At 36.3% G+C, this 20,465-nt stretch overlaps 1 protein-coding gene across 3 annotated transcripts in view; it reads left to right on the forward strand.

The window, feature by feature from the left end:
• SLCO2A1 (solute carrier organic anion transporter family member 2A1) overlaps positions 1–20,465 on the forward strand; it is a 62,935-nt gene that overhangs the window by 9,307 nt on the left and 33,163 nt on the right. Inside the window, exon 2 of one of the 3 annotated variants that reach the window (XM_087933114.1) lies at positions 1,253–1,316. The exons of the other annotated variants lie outside the window; for them this stretch is intronic. Within the exon in view, the coding sequence (XP_087789240.1) occupies positions 1,305–1,316 (12 nt within the window). The 5' untranslated portion in view covers positions 1,253–1,304. The remainder of the gene's footprint in view (positions 1–1,252; positions 1,317–20,465) is intronic. 3 annotated transcript variants of the gene reach the window in all.

A 20,465-nucleotide genomic window follows, 5' to 3' on the forward strand; every position in this document is an offset into this window, starting at 1 on the left:
ACATCGCCAAGATACTTCAATTTTACGCGGGAGAAAACCCAAATAACCAAAGATAGATAGATAGATAGATAGATAGATAGATAGATAGATAGATAGATAGATAGATAGCTTCAGCTGGGGGAGACAGGGCAGCTGGGAGAAGCAAAAATGAGACTAGGTCACTTTCCTGATAATGAATAGCTGGTCAATAGAGATAGAGCAATGGAACAGGGGAAAAAAGGATTTCCACAGAGAAAAATGTGATATGCCAGACTACAGGCAGATCAAATTTTGCAATTAATATGAATGTAACTGTCTGTCTGTTTTTACCCATAGTCTACCTCCCCACCCCCTCCCATACATTTTCTCTTCTTTAAATGTCAGGTCACACCATATATAACAATGAGTATTTGCAGTTGAAACATTTTGTGTTGAATTTAATTTTCTGTACTTTTAAAAAGTTACCGAAAGAGAAAGGGAAACAAAAGTTGACATTTTCTAAATAAATTGCTCCCAGAACTTTATAGCATGGATCATTGTGTAGACATCAACCAGATTTGCTACGAGTGAGCACCAGAATACTAGAAACAAAATCAGGTACACAATTTTGGGGAGCCACTGGTCAAAAATCTGAAGGACAGATTCTAGATCAAAGTCTGTGTAGTTGATCAAGAGGGAGATTAAGTTTGGGGTTTTTGCGTGTTTGAATCAGTCAAAATTGGGAAAGTCCTGAAGTGGGGCTTTTCCCTACTACCAAATTGGTAGAGTCAGATGCCACCCAAGTTCTATCCTTGAGGAAAATTCCTTATTAATTTTATCCTTAATAAAATTCCAGCAAATCATTTGTTGTTCTGTCTCTGTTGCATAATGTAAGTCTTTGTAGATTGGTATTGCTTGTGTGACAGTTGTTATAGGCAGGGTGAGTGGTTTTATCCTCTGGCTTTGCTGCTATTCTTTCTACAACAAGCCACCAGCTATTGAAGAAAATAGCCATTAATCAAGGCATGCAAGCAGGAATGGGGCAAAGCTAACTGCGACTGCATGGACTGGTTTCTCCAAACTAGCAAATAAACAGAACAAAATGTCTCTGGTCTTGAATTATTTTGGATCAAAAGTAAACATCAATTTTGTCTCCAGCATTTTCAAGATTGGAATTGACCCAATAACTGAAGTGTATCAAAGTTGGATTGCTATAAGGGTCAGTAAATCCTGACAAAACTTTCTTTGTCGGGAATATATACCATTGCTCTAACTCAGTGTTCCTGTACTTCAGCAACTTTCAGGTGCATGGACTGTTGGCTGAGGAATTCTGGGAACTGAAGTCCATGCCTCTTAAGGTTGGTAAGATTGAGAAATACTGCTCTGTGTTGCTTTGCATTCTTCTTTTACCAAGCACACTAGTACAGTGTTCTGCGTAGACCTGCATGTTTAAATGACATACATAATGAAAATTAGAGTCTGTGGACAATATTATGAAATATAATGAACTATTGTAGTCCTACAACATCTTTTCTACAAAATGCAAACACGGGTCTTCTCAAGAAAGTAGATTCTTATGGTCACTAATGTTTTTGTAGTGATGAGAACTTCCATTCAATCTCAAACACAATGTTTTGTCTGATACATTTATTCTGCATTTATCAGATTAATGGAATTTTTACACCATCATTTTTTCATTAAAAAAACCTGAGCAACATGCGTTTCTCAACAAATGAGATTCTTTGCAAATGTTTCTTGTACTTGTGTACAATCGTTCAGATATAGCATTATCAAGAGAAACTATGTTTTCATACATTGCAGCATATATAGCCACATTTTTTGTAGACATTGACTCATTATTTGCTTAGCATTTCTGATGTTTCTTGTGGTTTCCCTTTCTGAGCTGAAGCTCTGATGATAGAATTATTTCATTATTTCTCATATTTATCTTTTAGAATGGCATAATTGCTGTCATTAGCTTGGATTGATTCCAAGGCTTCCTTCCCACATCATTTATTTGCTTGTACACCTGGTACAGTAATCTTAATCCCATAGGAAGTGCATTTTACAAGGGAGCAGTATCTGGACTTGCATGTCATCATGCCATGCAGATACCAACAGCTCTGCGTTGTTAGCTCAGTGTGAAAGAAAGACCCAGCATCAAGAATTTACCTGTACTAAACACATTGGCTCTATTAAAAGCTAAGGAAATGGCATTGCTTTCATAAGTCCATTTTTATCATTACAATGCAGAGTATTACTGCTTTTAAGGGCACCCACGATCTGAGGTCTGTTAGCTTAAGATAATGGAGTTTCTGTTTGTTTTGTAGTGGTGTTTATAAAGTGCCTTTCTTGAGCTACTCCAGCAACAATATACATTGATTTAGCACAGAACCTCACATGCAGAGCTTATTTTCCTCACCCCTCCCTGTTTAAACTTATGAATGAACCTCACCATAGAGTTGAATCATTTCCTCATGACTTGTACAGTGTAACTGAGCTGTTTATAATTAAAGAAATAAAAAAGTAGTCTTCTTATATCATGTTGCTTCTCTACCTGCTATCTGAATTGTGGAATCATGGGCGGCACCAAGAGATGTGGAGTGGGGAATTGGCAATTGAGACTGCTGAATGATTAAACAACGAGTCCTGAAGGTGAAAAGTTCATATCTAGTTTGCCTTTCGGCACTTAGAAGAGAAGCAGGCTAAATCAAATAACATGGAGTACCCATAGCCTGCTGATTACAGGAGATGGCTGAACGGTTAAGCACCTTTAAAAGATTAAATAAATTACCTTACTGGCTTTCACATAATAGCCTTTTAGCCGTATTAACTCCCAGAATTCTACACACCATCAATAAAATCTTTACTATTGTGGAATCTGGGACTTTCATTCCACTTTGGAAGAATTGAGCTAATTAGAGGAATGGCGTGTCCTCCATGCTTCATATACATGGCGTTGAAAAGAGAAAATGTTAAATATAGTAATAGTACAATAACAGTACTATCTGGCATTGTTTACTGAAATATATTCAGATATAACCAATCACAGCAGCAGTGAAGATGGAAACACTACTTCCTTGTTCGATAGGAATCAGCATAAACAGAGACTCGTATTGAAAATGTAACAATTCTGACCCAAAGAAAGGTGACTGGTAATTTATATGAATTGAAATCTGCTTTGTATTGATATATTCTGCTTCTACTAGGCTTAGAAATAGTTAAGGAACTCTTCTCAAATTCTTGAATGTTACCAGATGCTTTCTTCCAGTTTCAAATGTATCATTATAGTTGCTAGGACTTTAAAAAAATGCTTTAAAAGACACTCTTGGGGGTTGAGAGCATGGAACTGAAAAAAGCTTCTGGAATTACAAGTTTTGGAAAAAACACATCCCTGTAGATATTGTCTTAATCTGGATCAAGGTCTTTGTGACTGTTGAGATGACAAAGCGAAAGAGATAAAAGAATGTAAATTGTTAAACTAAAAGAGACAGCTAGAATTGTAAATTAAGTATGAATTTTAAAATGTATATTGTGAAATCCCAAGGCAAATGTAAATCCTACTGGAATCCTAGAATTGAAGACCTGGATTTAATAACACATTTAATTAATTTGTTATTTATACCAGTATATGTCAGCTGCATTTGAATAGCTTACAGAACTATAAATAACTAAAAGGATTGTTCTTTATATTTCTTAAGTAATGCTATATAACCATATTTTTCAACCTTAGCAATTTGAAGATGGGTGGACTTCAACTCCCAGAATTCCACAACCTGCTATGTTATTCTGGCTGAGGAATTCCAGGAGTTGAAGTCCACCCCTCTTCAAATTACTTCAAGCTGCTAACTTTGGGGGTGGGGGGTGGGAACTGCTATAGAATAAAAGTTTAATGTGTAACTAAGTTGTAAATAATGCATTTAATGTTAAAGTGACATCCAGGTGTCATTTCATTTTGAACCCATTTCCTCCCCACAAGACCTTTTAAGAAGCCTGCTTTTTTGGTTATAACCAGTGTGCTGCATTAGGTGGACTTTGAATCATCCAGCAAGTCCATTTTTATCTGGTTATCTCCAAAACTGCATTTAATTTCTTGAACTTTAGATAGGGAGGAAGGTCAGTTTGGTGTATAGATAGCCCTGGACATGCAACCACAATTGAAGCATGTCTGCCACTTCTGTCCTTAGCTTCTTTTGAGATGTTGGTAGAAAAACAGAGTATTGATCACTGGAAATTGAGTCAGGATGTGACATATGTCTGACTTGGCAGCTCTGCTAACAGAAGGGATGCTTCATAGCAAAATAGATTTGTATCAATAAAATACTTAAGGTAGAGAATGCCTTGTTTTCCTTTGCCCAGAGAAGCTGTCTTGTTCCGTTAGCTTGTCCTGCTATGTTTAATGAGTTGTTATTATTTTAATGGGTTGTTAGTAATCAAGAAGCAAGAGAATCCCGTAAGTGCTCTGTAGTTTTAGTCAGATCGCTTAGAGTAAATGTGAGCAGTCTGAAGGATGTATACACTCCTGTGCTTATGAGTAGCCCTGTCCCATAAAACTTATTATCATTTGGACCCTGATAATGTTTTTTCCTAATGTGAATCGTAGCACCTTTTTATTTGATTTCTTGCATTTCCATTTAAGCATCATGTCTGCCCTCTAGTCCTTAAGTCCTATCCAGTGAACAAAAGCAGTCCTTGTTGAAGGAAAGAGAGAGGGCAACCATTGCGCAGTAAATTGTGGCTCATTTTTTATTTTGGAAAAACAAAATCACAAAGGCTAATTCTTTCCATATTATCTTTGAGAAATCCCATAGGACCAGTGAGGAGGGCACTTTGTTCTCCTTCAAAATAAGGGGAAAGGATCTAAGAAGTTACCTATCTGTCAGTTTGACAGCAATGCCTGAGAAGGTTTTAGAGCAGATATAAAGACATTCAGCTGTAAGCACATTGAAAACAGTACAGACTTCACAAGTTTTGCAAAATTGATTTTAATCAAATGTTTGACTAAGTGGATACCTTAGTAAACTGTGGCAATATTGTACAAGATTTTTTTTTTTAATTTCTGTGTGCCTTTGTTTTAGTATTGACTCCTGACAGCTACCCAGACAAGTCCCTGCAATTTTCTTGGTAAGGCTTTTTGGAAGTATTTGCCATTGCCTGCTACTTGGGGCTGAGAGATAATAACTGGCCAAGGTTACCCAGCTGGCTTGATGCCTAAAGCAGGGAGTAGAACTCATATCTTTCAGTTTCTAGCCAAGGGCCTTAACCGCTACACCAAACTTGCCCTTATGTAGATCTAATAATCTTGATATATGCAAAGCATCTGACAGTGTATCCCCACAATTCCTTTATTAGCAAACTAGTTAAGTGTGGGCACAGTGGCATGGCCTTGTCTGGAACCTATTAAGATATCAAGTAAGGTGTCACAAGAATCCTTCCTGAATTCTCTACCCTTCAGCTCTTTTCTTAATAGCTTGGATGAAGATGTGGATGTTTGCCCTATTTATATAAGATATAAATTTGAATTAGTGAATCTCCTCAAAAAACCTATAAAAATTAAATAATCTTTATTGGTTAGAGGAATTAGCTGAAAATAATAAAAGATGCACAAAGTTCTTCATTGGGGAAACAAAAATTAAATGCATAAGTACAGAATGGGAGGTGTCTTATGAAAACAATCTTGGAATAGATTTCAAACTAATGAGAACTGAAATTATGGCTGCAAAAATGACAAATGCAGTTCTAGGTTATAGCAGCAGAAATATTATACCCAGTCATGAGAAATAATAGTGACTATATTATAAGAGCTATGATGAAAAAGTAAAGAAATTGGGAATGGAATTGGGGTTGGGGAGAGAATATATATTTAAAAAAAACTGAGCATATTTCAAACAGAAAAAAGCAAGTTTTTTTCTGTATGTATTCAGAATGCCAGATTCAGTATAATAAATTGAAGTTCTATAAAGGAAGATTGTATTGCATATTAGGAACTTGTTTCTCTCACAGAGTAATTTGCAAGCGGAATTAATTCCTGAGGAGTGGATGTGTTCAAATAAAGGCAAAAGAGTCACTGGGAATGTTTTAATTGGGATTCCTATGTTGAACAGTGTTCTCAGTGCCTAAAGGCATATTCCAAGTTCTGAAGTCTTAAATCTCAGGGAGGAATACCTCTCCAAAATAAGGTTAGCCTAAGAAGGAAGGTTAAGTTATTTAATACTGGAGTAACTGGGAGCAAAGTCTAGGACTCTAGAATATTAGTAGGAGAAGGAAGGTTAATCAGGTTTAGGAGAAGAGAAGTGAAACTGAACTGAAAGATTATAGACTAAGAGGAGACTATTAGTGCCGTTTATTTTCTAAATGACAAAAAAACACCCTGATATTGGGAAAACATAGACTAAAAACATACACAGGGAGGAACTGTGAGTTTGCAACTAAACCAAATTGAAACTGAAGGACTGTTTTTAACAACAGCAACAGGAAATGTTTTTATCAATTACTGATAAAGCTGAGAGTTTTATACTACTGGTTTCAGAAAGAAACTTTGGACTCTGTAATCAGCATGTGGCAGAATATTTATACATTTTAATTTTATCCTTTCCTCATAGAATTCAGGAGGGTTTGCATGGGTTGCTTGCCGTAAGTCTGCACTGAATTTGCTTGCAAAAAGCAAACCTTCAATCTTAAGGGAGGTTTGGCTGTACTGAGCCGAAGATCTAAAGACTAGCTAGAAAGCAAGAAATCCAACCATTTCCTGCTTCCTAGCTAATCTAAATCTCCCAGCACAGCAGAACAGATGATGGTCGGAAAAAGGAAAAATAGCAATTTAGCAGGCAAGTTTACCGGGTAAGAAGTGAGTGGGCGGGGAGGGTTCCCGCGGGCCATGTGGGCTGCACAGCCTTGTGTTTCTGCACAGCCTGGATTAATTGCTTTGTGGGGGTTGTTAGGAATGTAAGTCACCTAACAGCTATTTGGATTGGAAATATATAAACCAGGATAGACATTTTAATACTGTATCTTTAAGAATGCAAAAATTGTAATTGGGTGTGTTTTCTCAAACGGCCATAAGATGATGGAGCAAATAACCTGGGTAGTCTTAGTCTTAGTCTCAGAAGAAGTCTCAGTGAGTCTCTGTTTCCTTCTGTTGGAAAGTATTGCCGTTCCTTCTAATTGACTGCTAGTCCTGGATTTGATGTAAGTCTGATACTGAACTGTTTTTGATACTGGACTTTGATATTGGATTATCCCTGGACTGAAAACCGATTGATCTTACCTGTGAATGACTTTGGACTGTGTTTGAACTTTGCTTAAAAGTTTCTGGAAGTAAAAACTTACATTAGTTTCTGTGTGCTGTGTGTGTATTATTCAAACACTACTCTCAAATACGTCTCCCTGTATGCACTCATTCTCCTAACGGGGAATTACCTCAACACTGGTTATGGGCCCAGGCCATACCAGGCTCAGATAACAGAGTTGGTGTGAATACACAATGCCACTGTATACTGACAGCTGTTTACTGTTTAATTGTGATTTACTATCCTGGTAAAGATGGCACAAGTCACTTCAACAAGTCTTTCACCGATAACCTGGTTGGATGGAACAAACTATGTTTCCTGGTCTATGAAGTGCAGTCTACTTCTGCGTAGAGAAGGTTTATGGAATGTAGTTCAAGACCCACCAGATGTAAATGCATGGGATCCAGCTAATGAGGATGATGCAAGAAGCTTGCTGACTTTAAACCGAACAACGAACGAGCTCTTTGCTATCCTGAAGATGAAAAGCTGCTGGGATTTAAGTTTTGCGCTGGAGTGGTGAAATGGTGAGAGACATGCAACCAGATAAAGAACTTGATTTTTTCTTAACAACCCCAAGAAATAGAAAGAAAGTGCCCTCGCCTAAGAGTAACACAACGGCAAACAGGGGGGGGGGAGAGGAAAATACAAGGTAAACAAAATTGGTTTATAAAAGGTACAATGGAATCAGAGACTAAACTTTGAATAATACAAACTGGCATTAACTAGGCATTAGATTAAATGCTGGACTTGCCTGGAATTGGCTAATACTAAGAAAATTAATTGTGGAAATGGTTGGAAATTAATGTTTAATATAATTAAAAGAGAAAAAGTGGAAAGTGATGCAGAGTGTCATCTAATGGTCAAAGATTTTTTTCCCCCCTACAAAATTATATGGAAATTTACTGGACTTCTAATTGTTATGGAATAAGAGACAAATAAAATAATAAGAACCCCAGAAATTTGGGAAAAGGGGGAAGAAGTTCTACCAAGAGGATATACAGATGCAACTTCCTGGGACTGTTGGGGGTTGATTGTGACAAAGAGACAGAGGGGTTAACAAAAGAAATAAAGATAAAAGGAGACTTTTGGCAAGGATTGCAATAAAAGACTTTGAATATTAACAATTTATTATAAAAATGGAAGAAATAAGCAAAGACTTTAAGTTGGAGTTTCAAATGGTAAAAGGAATGTTCAAAGAAAGAAGGGAATTATTGGAAATATTGGAAAAGAAAATAATGGCAATAGTTGCAGAACAAAGAAATTCCAGGGAGCGGAGCTAAAGGAAGAAGAAGGAGGCTCAGAGAGACATGGAGAACAAGAGACTTTACCAAAATGCTGAAGGAATTAAAACTATGATATTGATGACAGACTTAACAAATAAAAGAGAAAATGCCCCCAGGATTAAACAAAAGAAGGAAAAATTATACAAAAGAAACTTCAAAAAAGGGAACAGGAAAAGGGGTGGAGAAGATGGGTGAAATGTTAGAAGGAAAGAAGGAAGACCAGAGAAATTTAAAAAAGGGAAAGTTGGCTAAAATTAAAATAAACAATAAAGCTGAAAAATTTAGAGATAAGGGTTAGGGATTTTATAAGGGTGATACCACATGGAGCATACTTTGGTGTTTAATTTAAAACTTGTGGAGAAATATTTTAGGAATGAATAATTACATATATGAATATTAACTATATATAAAATGTGTTGTTATGAATCCCCTTTTTTCGGAGGATCAAACAAAGGAATGGAAATGAATGAAAAAAAAGATATTATTAATGATTATAAGTAAAGTGAAGATAAAATGAGAGATATTAAGAAGTTATTTTAGTGATTTATTGGAGGGGATATATACAGCTGACTATATATACAGTTGATTATTTAATGGATATTAGAATTGTACAATGAGAATATCTTATTATGATTAAAGTAGGGGAATGGAAAATACCATGTGGATCCTAAATATATTGGTTTTATCTATATTTTTACTCTTTTTAGATTGTTTATTATATATCAGCTTAGCGAACACTAGGGATAACAATGACATGTAATGTAAAATAAAATAGGTGGTAAGCTGAAAATAGAAATAATAGGGGATAAAGATTTGAAAACTTATGTATGGATGAAATGATATTGATATTGAATTAATGAATTGAAATATGAAATACAAACTTTTTTAAAGATGAGTAAAATGGATAATGATATGAGTTAATAATATATAAGATTAATGGAAATGAAAGTATGACTGTACAAATGTTATAACCTGGAAACATGTTGCTCACGTGGAAAGATGCATAAAATTTAAAAAATAAAAAACCTTTGATTTTAAGGATCTGTTACTGAACTTTAAAGCTGGCCCTGTCATTTGACAAAGTGTGGCAGCTACTTTGCACAACTGATTTGGGGTATAGTAAAGGGATAGAAGACTATTAAGGGGCTATTTAAAAGATTGTTGCTACAGTTTCCCTAACGGAACAGTCGGGTTTTCTCTTTCAAATGATGTACAGTATAATTTCACAGCCTCAGGTCAAGTAGCAAACAAGTGCTGTACAGTTGAAAATTAACTAGTCTGGCATGACTGCAGGGACAGGCAACCTGATGCTTTCCAAATGTTGGAGCTGCTGTTTCCTCCATTCTTTCCAATAGGATTGCTTCATGAGTTGTTCCAAAACATCTTTTTCTTTAGTAATCTTACCTATTTGCCTACTTCTGCTTTCCTGAAACTGATCTTAGGTGCATTGATCTTCACTCTTAAAACATGATTATCCTTTAAACCAGGGGTCCCCAAACTTGGCAACTTTAAGACTTGTGGACTTCAACTCCCAGAATTCTCCAGCCAGCATAGCTTTGTTGTAAAATAACTTGCACCAATTTTTTATTCCTTAAACTTTTTATGGCTACAGTGTCTGGAGTTGCTCTTGCACTCCGCACATCTCACTCATGTTCCCTTTTATCTTGTTTTCCGATCTCTTTACAAGTCTGATTATTTAAAACAAACCTTAAAATGTCCCCAAAATTGTGTTAAAGAGTATTTTTTTTGTGTGCCAGAGGTTATAAATATGGGTCTGATGGATTTGGGATCCTCATATAACCTCTGATCTATTTCCTAGACTCTATTGTTATAATTGTATAATTAATTATGTCTGGGTTTGCCTCAACTTCTTTCTTAGTACTGAAATACCTGGAAAGTCAATTCAGTGAAATGACTAACTTGGTTCTCCAGTGGAAAGAAGGATCAAACTCAGGTATATTACTTCACCCACACCTTGTTAGTAACTCATACATAGAATGAGGAATGCAATACTTTCTAAACTACTAAAGTTTTGAAAAGGTGACAAATGTTCAGATTCCAAGATTGTTCCTGAGTACAAATTCCTAGCTAGCAAACCACTGATGATTTTACCTAGTTTGGTAATGAAATGTCTACAAGAAAACTACCAAGCTCAGAGAGCACTGAGGACCCCATGTAAAACTTAAACCAAGAAAAACATACACTTTCTGGTATAAACTTAATTCTGAGGGATTTAACTGACAATTAAAGCTCTTGAGTAGACAATGAGATGGAAACTTTCCACAAGTAAAGTTCCAAAACATTTTATGCAACAGCCTTTTAGTAAGAAAAGAGAGAGGAAGTTGGGTGTAGTGATTAACATGCTGGCTAGAAACCAGGAGAGTGTGAATTCTAGTTCCACTAGCTGGGTGACTTTGGGTCAGTCACTCTCTCTCAGCCCAAGTTACCTTATGACAGGGGTGTCAAACTCATGTCATCACGGCTTTTTCCCCCTTCACTAAACCGGGCACATGACAGCCCTGCCTTATGGGATTGTAGTTGTGGGAAAATAGGAGGTGGAAAGAGAATTATATATGTGTGCTATTAGGAAGGAAGGAAGGAAGGAAGGAAGGAAGGAAGGAAGGAAGGAGAGACGTGGTATAAATTACTAGTGATAACATTTTTTTAAAAATCCCAAATATTCAATTTAAGTGAGGATCATCTGTTACAATCTTTTGAAAAGGTTTAGATGCTTGAATGTTTTAACTCTCTTTAAGTATTTGTGCCATGTCTTGCTACAGCGCCTCCTTCCCACAGCTTGGTAATATTTATACCTCAACAATTCCCTTTGCATTACTTAGACATATTTAAATTAGAAAGATACAGTACAAATAAGAATGATAGTCTTTGGTTCTTTGTTTCTCAAGATGATGAGAAAGCTTTCAGATACCGCCTCCCTCTATTTTTCCTCTGGCAAAGATTCTTCAAATGAAGGCTTTATGCCAAATTAAGATTTGCTCTGTACTGTTCTGCCTCATAACATTATCTTGCATGATATGTTGAGTCTATGCTTTACTCCTGATCTCTGACTTGATATAAAAGTATAAAAGGGAAGTTGCTTTTCTGGAAACACAGAGAGTAAAGCCTTTAACTCTAAACCATAGTAGAATTTTCTTCATAATTAATTCCAGGGGAATTACTATATACACGAACTTTGATTTTTGTTAGCTAATGCTGCAACAATGGCACAGACTTTTTTCTGCCAAATTTCTGGAAATGTTCAACAGTGCTTATATTTTTATAGCAGATGTTTGAACGTTGCCTTTAAAAGGGTAAGCAAAGTTGTTGGTTGTGTTACTTTACAAAAGCTATTCTGGGTTGTCCGAAGTAGTGTGACGCCCTTTATGCCCCACTGGGCGCTGTCCGGATACTGCAATGCTAAGCACTGCTGTAGCCCTGTAGGAGAGCTGATAAAACAACCACATAGCTGCAAAAATCTCCAGAGTTTATTTTTCAGAGTTCGATTAAACCTCTCTATAACTGCTGCTTTAGTTTCACTATGTGTGACAAAATGATGTATGCCATAACGTTCAAAAAGCTTCTTCAGAGGTTTATTTAGGAATTCTTTTCCACATCTGACTTAACTTTCTGGGGGCCCTTCCTGATTGGAAGATGCTCTGGAAAGCATTGGCAACCCCACATCCAGACTTATCAGATAAACAGACAGCCAAGGCATATTTGGATAGTACATCAATCACTGTTAAAATAAATTTTGCGCTGTTGTTTTCAGAGGCATATCCTGATAAATCCACGAGGTCAGTCTACACAAGAAACTATTATTGTATTTCTAGGAAATGTTATTCTTGCAAGTTTATGAAGGGTATAAGCATCTTGCCTGAAAAGCCATGTCTTGACATGCTTCAAGGTTAAGTTTTTAAAGTGCTTCCTCCCAGACTTAAATAGGGCTTTTACACCCCCATAACTACCCGTACTTTCGGGTGTATAATACAGTTCCTTTAGAATATTTTCATACTTCATTCCGCACCATTCAAACCAAACAATAAACACACTTTGCTCTTTAGCACAACCTTTTATTTGTAATTTAGATACTGTTCGTACTAAGTTCACTAACACAATAATAACCTTTGCCATTAGTATTATAGTATTATAATCATCATCAGCATCTTCAACATCGGTAGTCATCGCACAAATACAATCAACAGTACCACATGCACATCCTTCAGCAACATTATCTTCATTTGAAATGTCTCTTTTAACTTCCACTGGTAGACAATAGGGATAATCATAACAGTTCATCATTAACATCAGCAGTAAACAAGTTGGTGATAGATTTCGTCATACAATCTCCACTGTCATCTGTAGATTCGTCCTCGCTTAAGATACTTCTTAAAAAGGCCAGACCATTTATTATATAAAATTATCATCCATAGGTGTAGTAAAAAAAACAATTTAGTTTCATTTACCTAAGCAGCCCCCTGCATACTCTTCATCAGTTGAGATGTTCATTATTAAGGAGTCACTGGTGTTATGGCTATAACTTGAAACAGAACCTGGAAAATATATTAATTCATTACTTATCTTGGCGATAACTGGGTTATCATAATTTACACATTTGAATATATAACAGGGTTTTACTTACTCAGGCCTGTCCCTTGTACCAGCGATGAAGAACATCTCTCAGTCATTTCCCAGCCCTCTAGGTAAGAACTGTAAAGGTCGGACACATCTCCACGTTGTACTGTATCCCACATGTTACAACACGGTAGATGACATCCAAACAAAATAGGCCTTAAGTAATGTAAGTCTTCATCAAACATAATACAATATACTTTATGGCAATCTTTCAAAATAGGCCTTGCCTCGGGCCATGATGTAGAAGGGTCTACAACCTTTTTATTATTTCCTTTTCAAGAACCCATGATATTGTTAAACATGGTCTATGCTTTGAGCAGCTGAATTGTGCAAACCTTCTGCGAAGGTCCTCTTTATCAGGCCATGAACAGCAGACCACATCTGAGACAAGTCGGAACATGCCCTAAACACATGTGTCACACATGCAATCATGTGCATCACATGCATGCTCTCTAGCAAGCATATACAGCACATGCCCACACATTAACACCATCTGGAACATGTCCCGTAGTCCTGTCCTGTAGTCATAAGCATGCATGCTTATAACCACCCATTTTTATTATTTATTTACTTTATCTTTCTTTTATTTTACAATCCTTTTAGCACTACCCTTTCCCAGTCTGTCCTGAAAAAAGCAAAAATGGGTTCTTTCTGCAAAAATAATATTTTTTGTTTACATCTCCGCATTGTAAAACATACTAGAACAAAGAAGGCTTCTCCCAGATTCCTTGCATTACAACTGGTAACTTGTCACGGAACAGGGACAGGGTGGGGGGTCAGCTTACTTTACATAGGTATATGTGTTTACACCTCGCTATGAGCAAACAGGCATTTTAATTAATTTCGGAGCTGTGACACATGAACGGTCTTTCAGATACCCTGAGCGCTCCTCAAGCTGCCCGCCACCCACTTTTTTATCTTCATTTATCTTCATTTTTTAAATTTTTCTTTTTTTAAAATAATCTTCATTCTTTAAAACCAAACATACAAATCTCTCATTTCCATTAACAGTAAATGTGTCATTGTATATACATATTTCTCATCTTGTGACTATACATCATTTTTATCTTTATTCTTCACGCATTCATGCCACCTATCCCATATTGCATAATAATCACAATCATACTTGCCTTTTAATTCCATTGTGAATTTGTCTCGCTCAGCACAATCCATTATTTTTTGGATTAAAGCTTCCTCTGATGGTGTTTTATCACTCTTCCAACTTGGTGCAAAAATAATTCTTGCTGCAGTTAAGATGTATACAATAAAACGTTTCTGGTTCCAATTTCAATCTATATTTTATAATCTCAAACAGCCATCTCTGTATTTCTTCCAAAAATTTTTAGCCTCTATACATTGCCACCACATATGGAAAAACGTTTCTTTTTTTTTGTTTGCACGTCTAGCATTCCGGTTTCATATTTGGATACATTTTTGCCAGTCTTGCTGGTGCTAACTGCCATGTACAAAACATTTTATACTGATTTTCCTTAAATGCCATGGACAAAGTCAGTTTCCAGTTCTCAGTCCAAGTTTTTCCCCAGTCATCTAGATTTATGTTGTGGCCTACATTTTTTGCCCAGGCAATCATTGATCCCTTTACAATTTCTTCCTCTAATTCCACTTCCAATAAATACAGTAAATACAATAAATAAATAAACACATTCATGTTATAAATTTTGTATCTTTGCCTGTCAAGATTTGATCCAATTTTTATAGATTGTTATCTATCCCTTGTTTCTTTACATCTTTCTTAAATTTGGTTTGAATTTGCAAGTATGCCCACCGATATAATATAGCTTCGATAGGTGACATCCAGTTTGGTCTTTTCAGATAGTGCTTTTTTAATAACTGTCTCCCATGTTTGTAATAATGAGTCCCTTATCAGTTGTTTATGAAAATAAGAATGAATCTTATTCTTTTTATCCCATAGGAAGGCATGCCACCCAATTTGGAGATCATGACCTTCTATTGCCAAGATTCTTTTATTTTTTTTAAATTTATCTCTTTAACCCATAGTAAAATTGCTGCTTGATAGTATATTTCCCATTTTGGGAGTCCAAGGCCACCTCTGGTTCTATTATCTTGTAATGTCTTCAATTTTATTCGTGCTTTTTCCCCCATTCATATAAATTTCATAATTGCCCTGTCTAATTGCTGGAAAAATTCCTTGTCCAATTTTATAGGTATTGTTTGGAAATAATATAATCATTTCGATAATATATTCATTTTTATAGCTGCTATCCAACCCAATAGTGATAATTGTAATTTCTCCCATTTAATCAAATCATTCTTTATCTGTAAAAGTAATTTCATGTAGTTGTCCTAAAAGAGCATCTTCCTACTAGCCAAATTCCTAGGTATTTAAGCTTTCTGACACTTTGTAATCCCAATTTCTCTTCCATTTCTTTTTTGACTTTCTGTCAAATTTTGGTTATTATTTTAATTTTGTCTTTATTAATTTTTATTAATTTTTTCTATTAGTATTCCTCGTGCTCTAACAGTCATTTTTTAGATTTGACCAATGGGGAGCTGTTCTGGGGAAAAACTGCTACGTCACAGGTTGCTGCTACCAATAACAATCCCTGTAAATAAGGGCCAATGAGAACGCTCCCCTGTGCACCATCATAGGAGTCAGCTACCAATTGTGACTCTGCAAATATGGGCCAATGAGAACATTCCCCTGTGCACTGTCATAGGAGGCAGCTACCAATCGCAGCCCTGCAAATATGGACCAATTAAACCTCTCCCTGATGAATAATTACCGGTAATACAGAGACATAGTTCCGTATGATGGGGACTGTTGGATGGGCCGAAGCTGTTACAAGCCTTCCAGATGAAAGGCCTCTACTGGGGGATTATGGGTGATACCAGGCCAAACCTGGATGTTATATAACTTCCGATGAAAGAGAGCGTGGGGCATAAAGAGCAGAGATGTCACACTACTTCCAGAACAAGGGGTTGTTGGTAAGAAAGGGGATGGAGGGTTATGATGTCACAGTCCTCCAAGGGAGCGGGGAGTAGAAGTGATGTCGCAAAGGGGGTGTGACTAACCCTACTGTTAAAAACGGCATGTACTATGTACTACTGTTGGGCATGAGAAAGTAGGCATTTTAAAAATAAATTGTGGTTGGAATTAAGCTATGTCTATAAATAGTTTGTAGTTATAGTGATTTGTCTAACTTTCAAATAAATGTCCAGGCAATAAATAGGGGACTTAAGAAAACACAGATGTAGAATGTTGGGTGACAGTGTTTTGAGACTCTTTTCAAATGTTCCCTTGTTTTGGCCTGGGGACTGTGCTATACAAGAGATATCCAAGAATTACCTAGAGCTACCATACTTTTTGACATCTGTAACTTCTCTAGTTTTCCTGGGTCAATTCATATGAAAAACCATCAGCTGTAGGACTTGTCCGCACTCACAAAGCTGAATGGCAGATTGAATTTTCCATGTGGAGCATGTTTTATGACCTACTAAGATTATTCTTCCCCAGTAACTGCCTTCCTAATAAGTTAGCACCACACTGACTTATTTTTACCGGTCAGTTCAAAGAGAGCCAAAAATTATTTTCTATAGTTGATTGTACTAACAAAAAGAAACAAGCTTCCTGGAAAAATACTAATATAGCTCAGCAGGAGCTAGTCTCACTTCCGTTGAGAATCCTAGGTAGCTTAACTGATTTTAGCCAGATGCCTTTTAATGGACAGTTAATGTCTTTTTCTGTCAAATGGAGAATTTGGCTCCCCTTTCTCTCGACTTTTAAAATGCATCTGCCTAAAATCAGGACACTTTTTATATCAGTAGTAAGGGGTTTTTTAAAAAAAAAAATTTTCCTTTGACTTACTTTCAAGGAAAAGTTAACTGCTATGCCCATCTGGATTCTATTTCCCATTATTGCTTGTTCTGTCTTTTTTTTTCTGTAGGAGGAAATATCTTTAATTTTTAATGTAAGATTAAAATAATTCTTTATTCTAGTTTTATGTTTACCTGCTTACATGAAAATACTTTTGAATTCAATGGGTTTGACTGAGTAGACAAGTTTAGAATGCTCCTGTAAACTAACACTAAAATTACACCAGCAAGTATCATCTAGGCTGTGCTCCTGTAGTGTCAGGAAAAGAACCAAGAATCTGATTTGGATACTATTAAGAAATTGTAGCTTCTGCTTTTTTGATCGCATCCAAATCTTGCAAATGCTTTTGATTTTCCTTTCTATACACATAAATCAGCTTCTCAATATATCTCATTCCTGTAGGTCATGCTGTTTTATCTCAAGAGGCACTGTTTCCTGGGCCAGGATAATGTTTTGTACCTCTATTTTCTCATGTATACTTTGCTCATGGATATTGGGAGACGTTCACAAACACAGCCTTTTTTCTTAAACTGTAGCCTTCCCTATTTGTCATTCATAAGTAATGTGTGAATAATGCTGACATAAAAACATTGGAACATCTTCACCAAATTATAAGAGCTGAGTAAATACAGATGACTCGTTTTCATGAGTAAAAAAGGCAATAACCTGTTTGCAGTTAATGATGCAAAATAAGAAGTTGTGTCAGGAAAGTGACTAGCTGTTGCAGCCACTTTTGTTATATAGAAAAGAGTTTTGAGAGAACTACTAATAAGATACCGTACAGAATTTTTAAAAGTAACAATATAGAGGAGGATTTGGCATGAATTTCTCATTTGCCCTTCAAACTGAAACTCTATCTGTTCCTTTTCTAACCTCATTTTTCTTTTGTCTTTCAAATGTCATGCAAAAATTAGATTGGCGTGTATGCACACACATACAAACATACACATACATGCAAAATATAATTACTATTGCCAGCCTTAGCATTGGAACAGAGACCAAAGGATGTCATGGATGGCTGTTCTATGTCAATCATAAACAAATAGTGGAAACAATTATGTTTATGATAACCCTCCTAAAAAAGACCAGTTGGCAACAACAAGAAATTGAGAATTAGAAAAGCCGAGAGTTGGGAAAAGTGTTATTTAACTTAATTTGTATATGTCATGTTAATATTTATTTAAAATATGCATCTATTACCATACAGACTCTTAATTTATGGCCTTAAAGCTGTTTTGCATTTCAAATTTCAGATTCTGGTTATTTAGTGATTTATTTGATTTTTATCCTGCTATTATGTTTTATATCATTTTTGGCTTTTCTTTCACTCAATGGAGGAATTCAAATTATTTCACTACCGGTTCTGTGGGCATGGCTATGTGGTCATGTGACTGGGTGGGTGTGGCTATGTGGTCATGTGACTAGGAGGTCAAAAGACAGAAACTCACTTTCTGGAGCGGGTTGGACTGGATGAGCTCCAGGTACCTTCCAGCCCTGGATTGCTGTGCTGTTTCAAAGCTTTTTCTGAAGCTGCGTTTAGTGCAGGGCTCTTCAAACTTGACAGCTTTAAGGCTTGTGGACTTCAACTCCCAGAATTCCTCCTCCAGTCATGTTAGCTCAGAAATTCTGGGAGTTGAAATCCACAAGTCTTAAACCTGCCAAGTTTGAAGACCCTTGGTCTACTGGCAAGGTTTGTGGTCCTTCCTTCCTCTCCTTTTTCCCGCCCACCCACCCACCCACCCACCCTTTCTTTTTCTTTTTTCTTTTTTTCTTTCTCCCCTCCCTCTCTTTTTTCTTTTGCAGCACTCCCCTGCGCCCCATTTTTGGCCTAGTGGGCCTCAGGGAAGCCCCCTGGGAGCTGAAAAAAAGCAGCATTTTGAAGGGGAGGGGGAATCAGCTGTGCTGTGCAATTTAGATTAGCTAGAAAGCAAGAAATCCGATGATTTCCTGCTTTCTAGCTAATCTGAATCACGCAGCACAGCTGATTGTCACACAGCTGATCATCGGAAATACTGGTTTGGCCAAACTGGTAGCAATTTTTTTACTGAACCGGTAGAATACCACCACTGACATATTTCAATTCCTTTCCCTACCATAATTGACCAAGCAAGATCATAATGTCTAATAAGCAGTCACCATCAGCAAGTAAGCCCGTTTTTGGTTAAGGATTTTACTACTGCATTCTCTTTATCAAATATTCCCACAGTTGGTCTCTTTATAAAAGTTCCAGAAAGAAATTAAAGAAAACCAGTGTACTTGGCCATTAAACTTGCATAGTATCATACCAAGCGGTACTAAAAACCAGTATTTGTTCAACACAGCCAAATTCGTTTGATTCAAGGAAGGGAGAATGCAGTTGTAAGTAGAACAGCAGATCTCCCTAACATATTTTGTGTACCTGTACTTTGAAAGTACCTTGAAGGTACTTTGAAGGACATGAAGGAACTGGAATATTTAGTCCTAAAAAAGGACTGGGAGGAAATGGGATAGCACCTGTTAAATATCTGAAAGAATGTCACAGAGAAAAAGATTAAGGCCTGTTGTCTGTCTTTTTGGAATTCAGGACAAGGAAGACAAGAGTTATGTTACAGGAAGACAGATCCTATAAATCTACTTACTATTAAACATGTAATAGTAAGAGCAACGCAACAATGGAAGGAATAAGCAGTTAAGGATGGAATTATAATCACTGGTTGTGTTAAAGCAGGACTCAAATGCTTTATGTTTCATTCATGCATTGAACAGAGGTTGGACTTAATACCAAAAGGTTCCTTCAGATTCTGTGGTTCTATTTTACATGTTATCTTAATTCCTTTTTAAAACTCACTTCACTTTTATTGCTGATTTTTCTGTGATACATATGGTGTTGTCACAATCTCTATTATTTTGCTACAGTGTTTCTCTATTGTTTTTAATGACATGTTCAAACTGGGTAGGGGTCTAGTCACTTCCATATTTCATCTTTTTAAATGATGGCAAGGAGCCGTGCTTTATTTTTATTTTATTAATATAACACATCTCAAACAAGCAGGCGTTTTTTGGTTGTGATTGTAGCTGCCAAATCCTTAAAAAGTCTTTTAAATGTAGTGTACGCAACAAAGTACGGACAAAATGAGACCACTAAAAAAGAAAAAGAAAATTTAGCCCAAAGTTACAAAACTGTATAAAATAAAATAAAATTTAAAAAACTCCAAACAAACTCAGAGCAATCCTGCAGCAGAGGAGAGGAAAATATGGCTTGCTGGATCACAGAGTTGGAGTGAAAGAATAACATAAGTCCAGGTATTTTTAGCCTAATGCCAGATTTATATCCTTGTTTGTTTTAACAAGCTTTATTTCATGTTAAAAGCAGACCATGAAGACATGATCCCTATGTCAAACAAGAGCTAAATTAATGATTGTATCATACAGTTTTCATCATCAGAAGGCAATGCCTTCAGCAATCAG

Source organism: Pseudonaja textilis, chromosome 4, assembly GCF_049901715.1.
Source record: "Pseudonaja textilis isolate UNSWEBS1 chromosome 4, rPseTex1.2, whole genome shotgun sequence".
In the NCBI taxonomy this organism is placed as follows: Eukaryota; Metazoa; Chordata; class Lepidosauria; order Squamata; family Elapidae; genus Pseudonaja; species Pseudonaja textilis.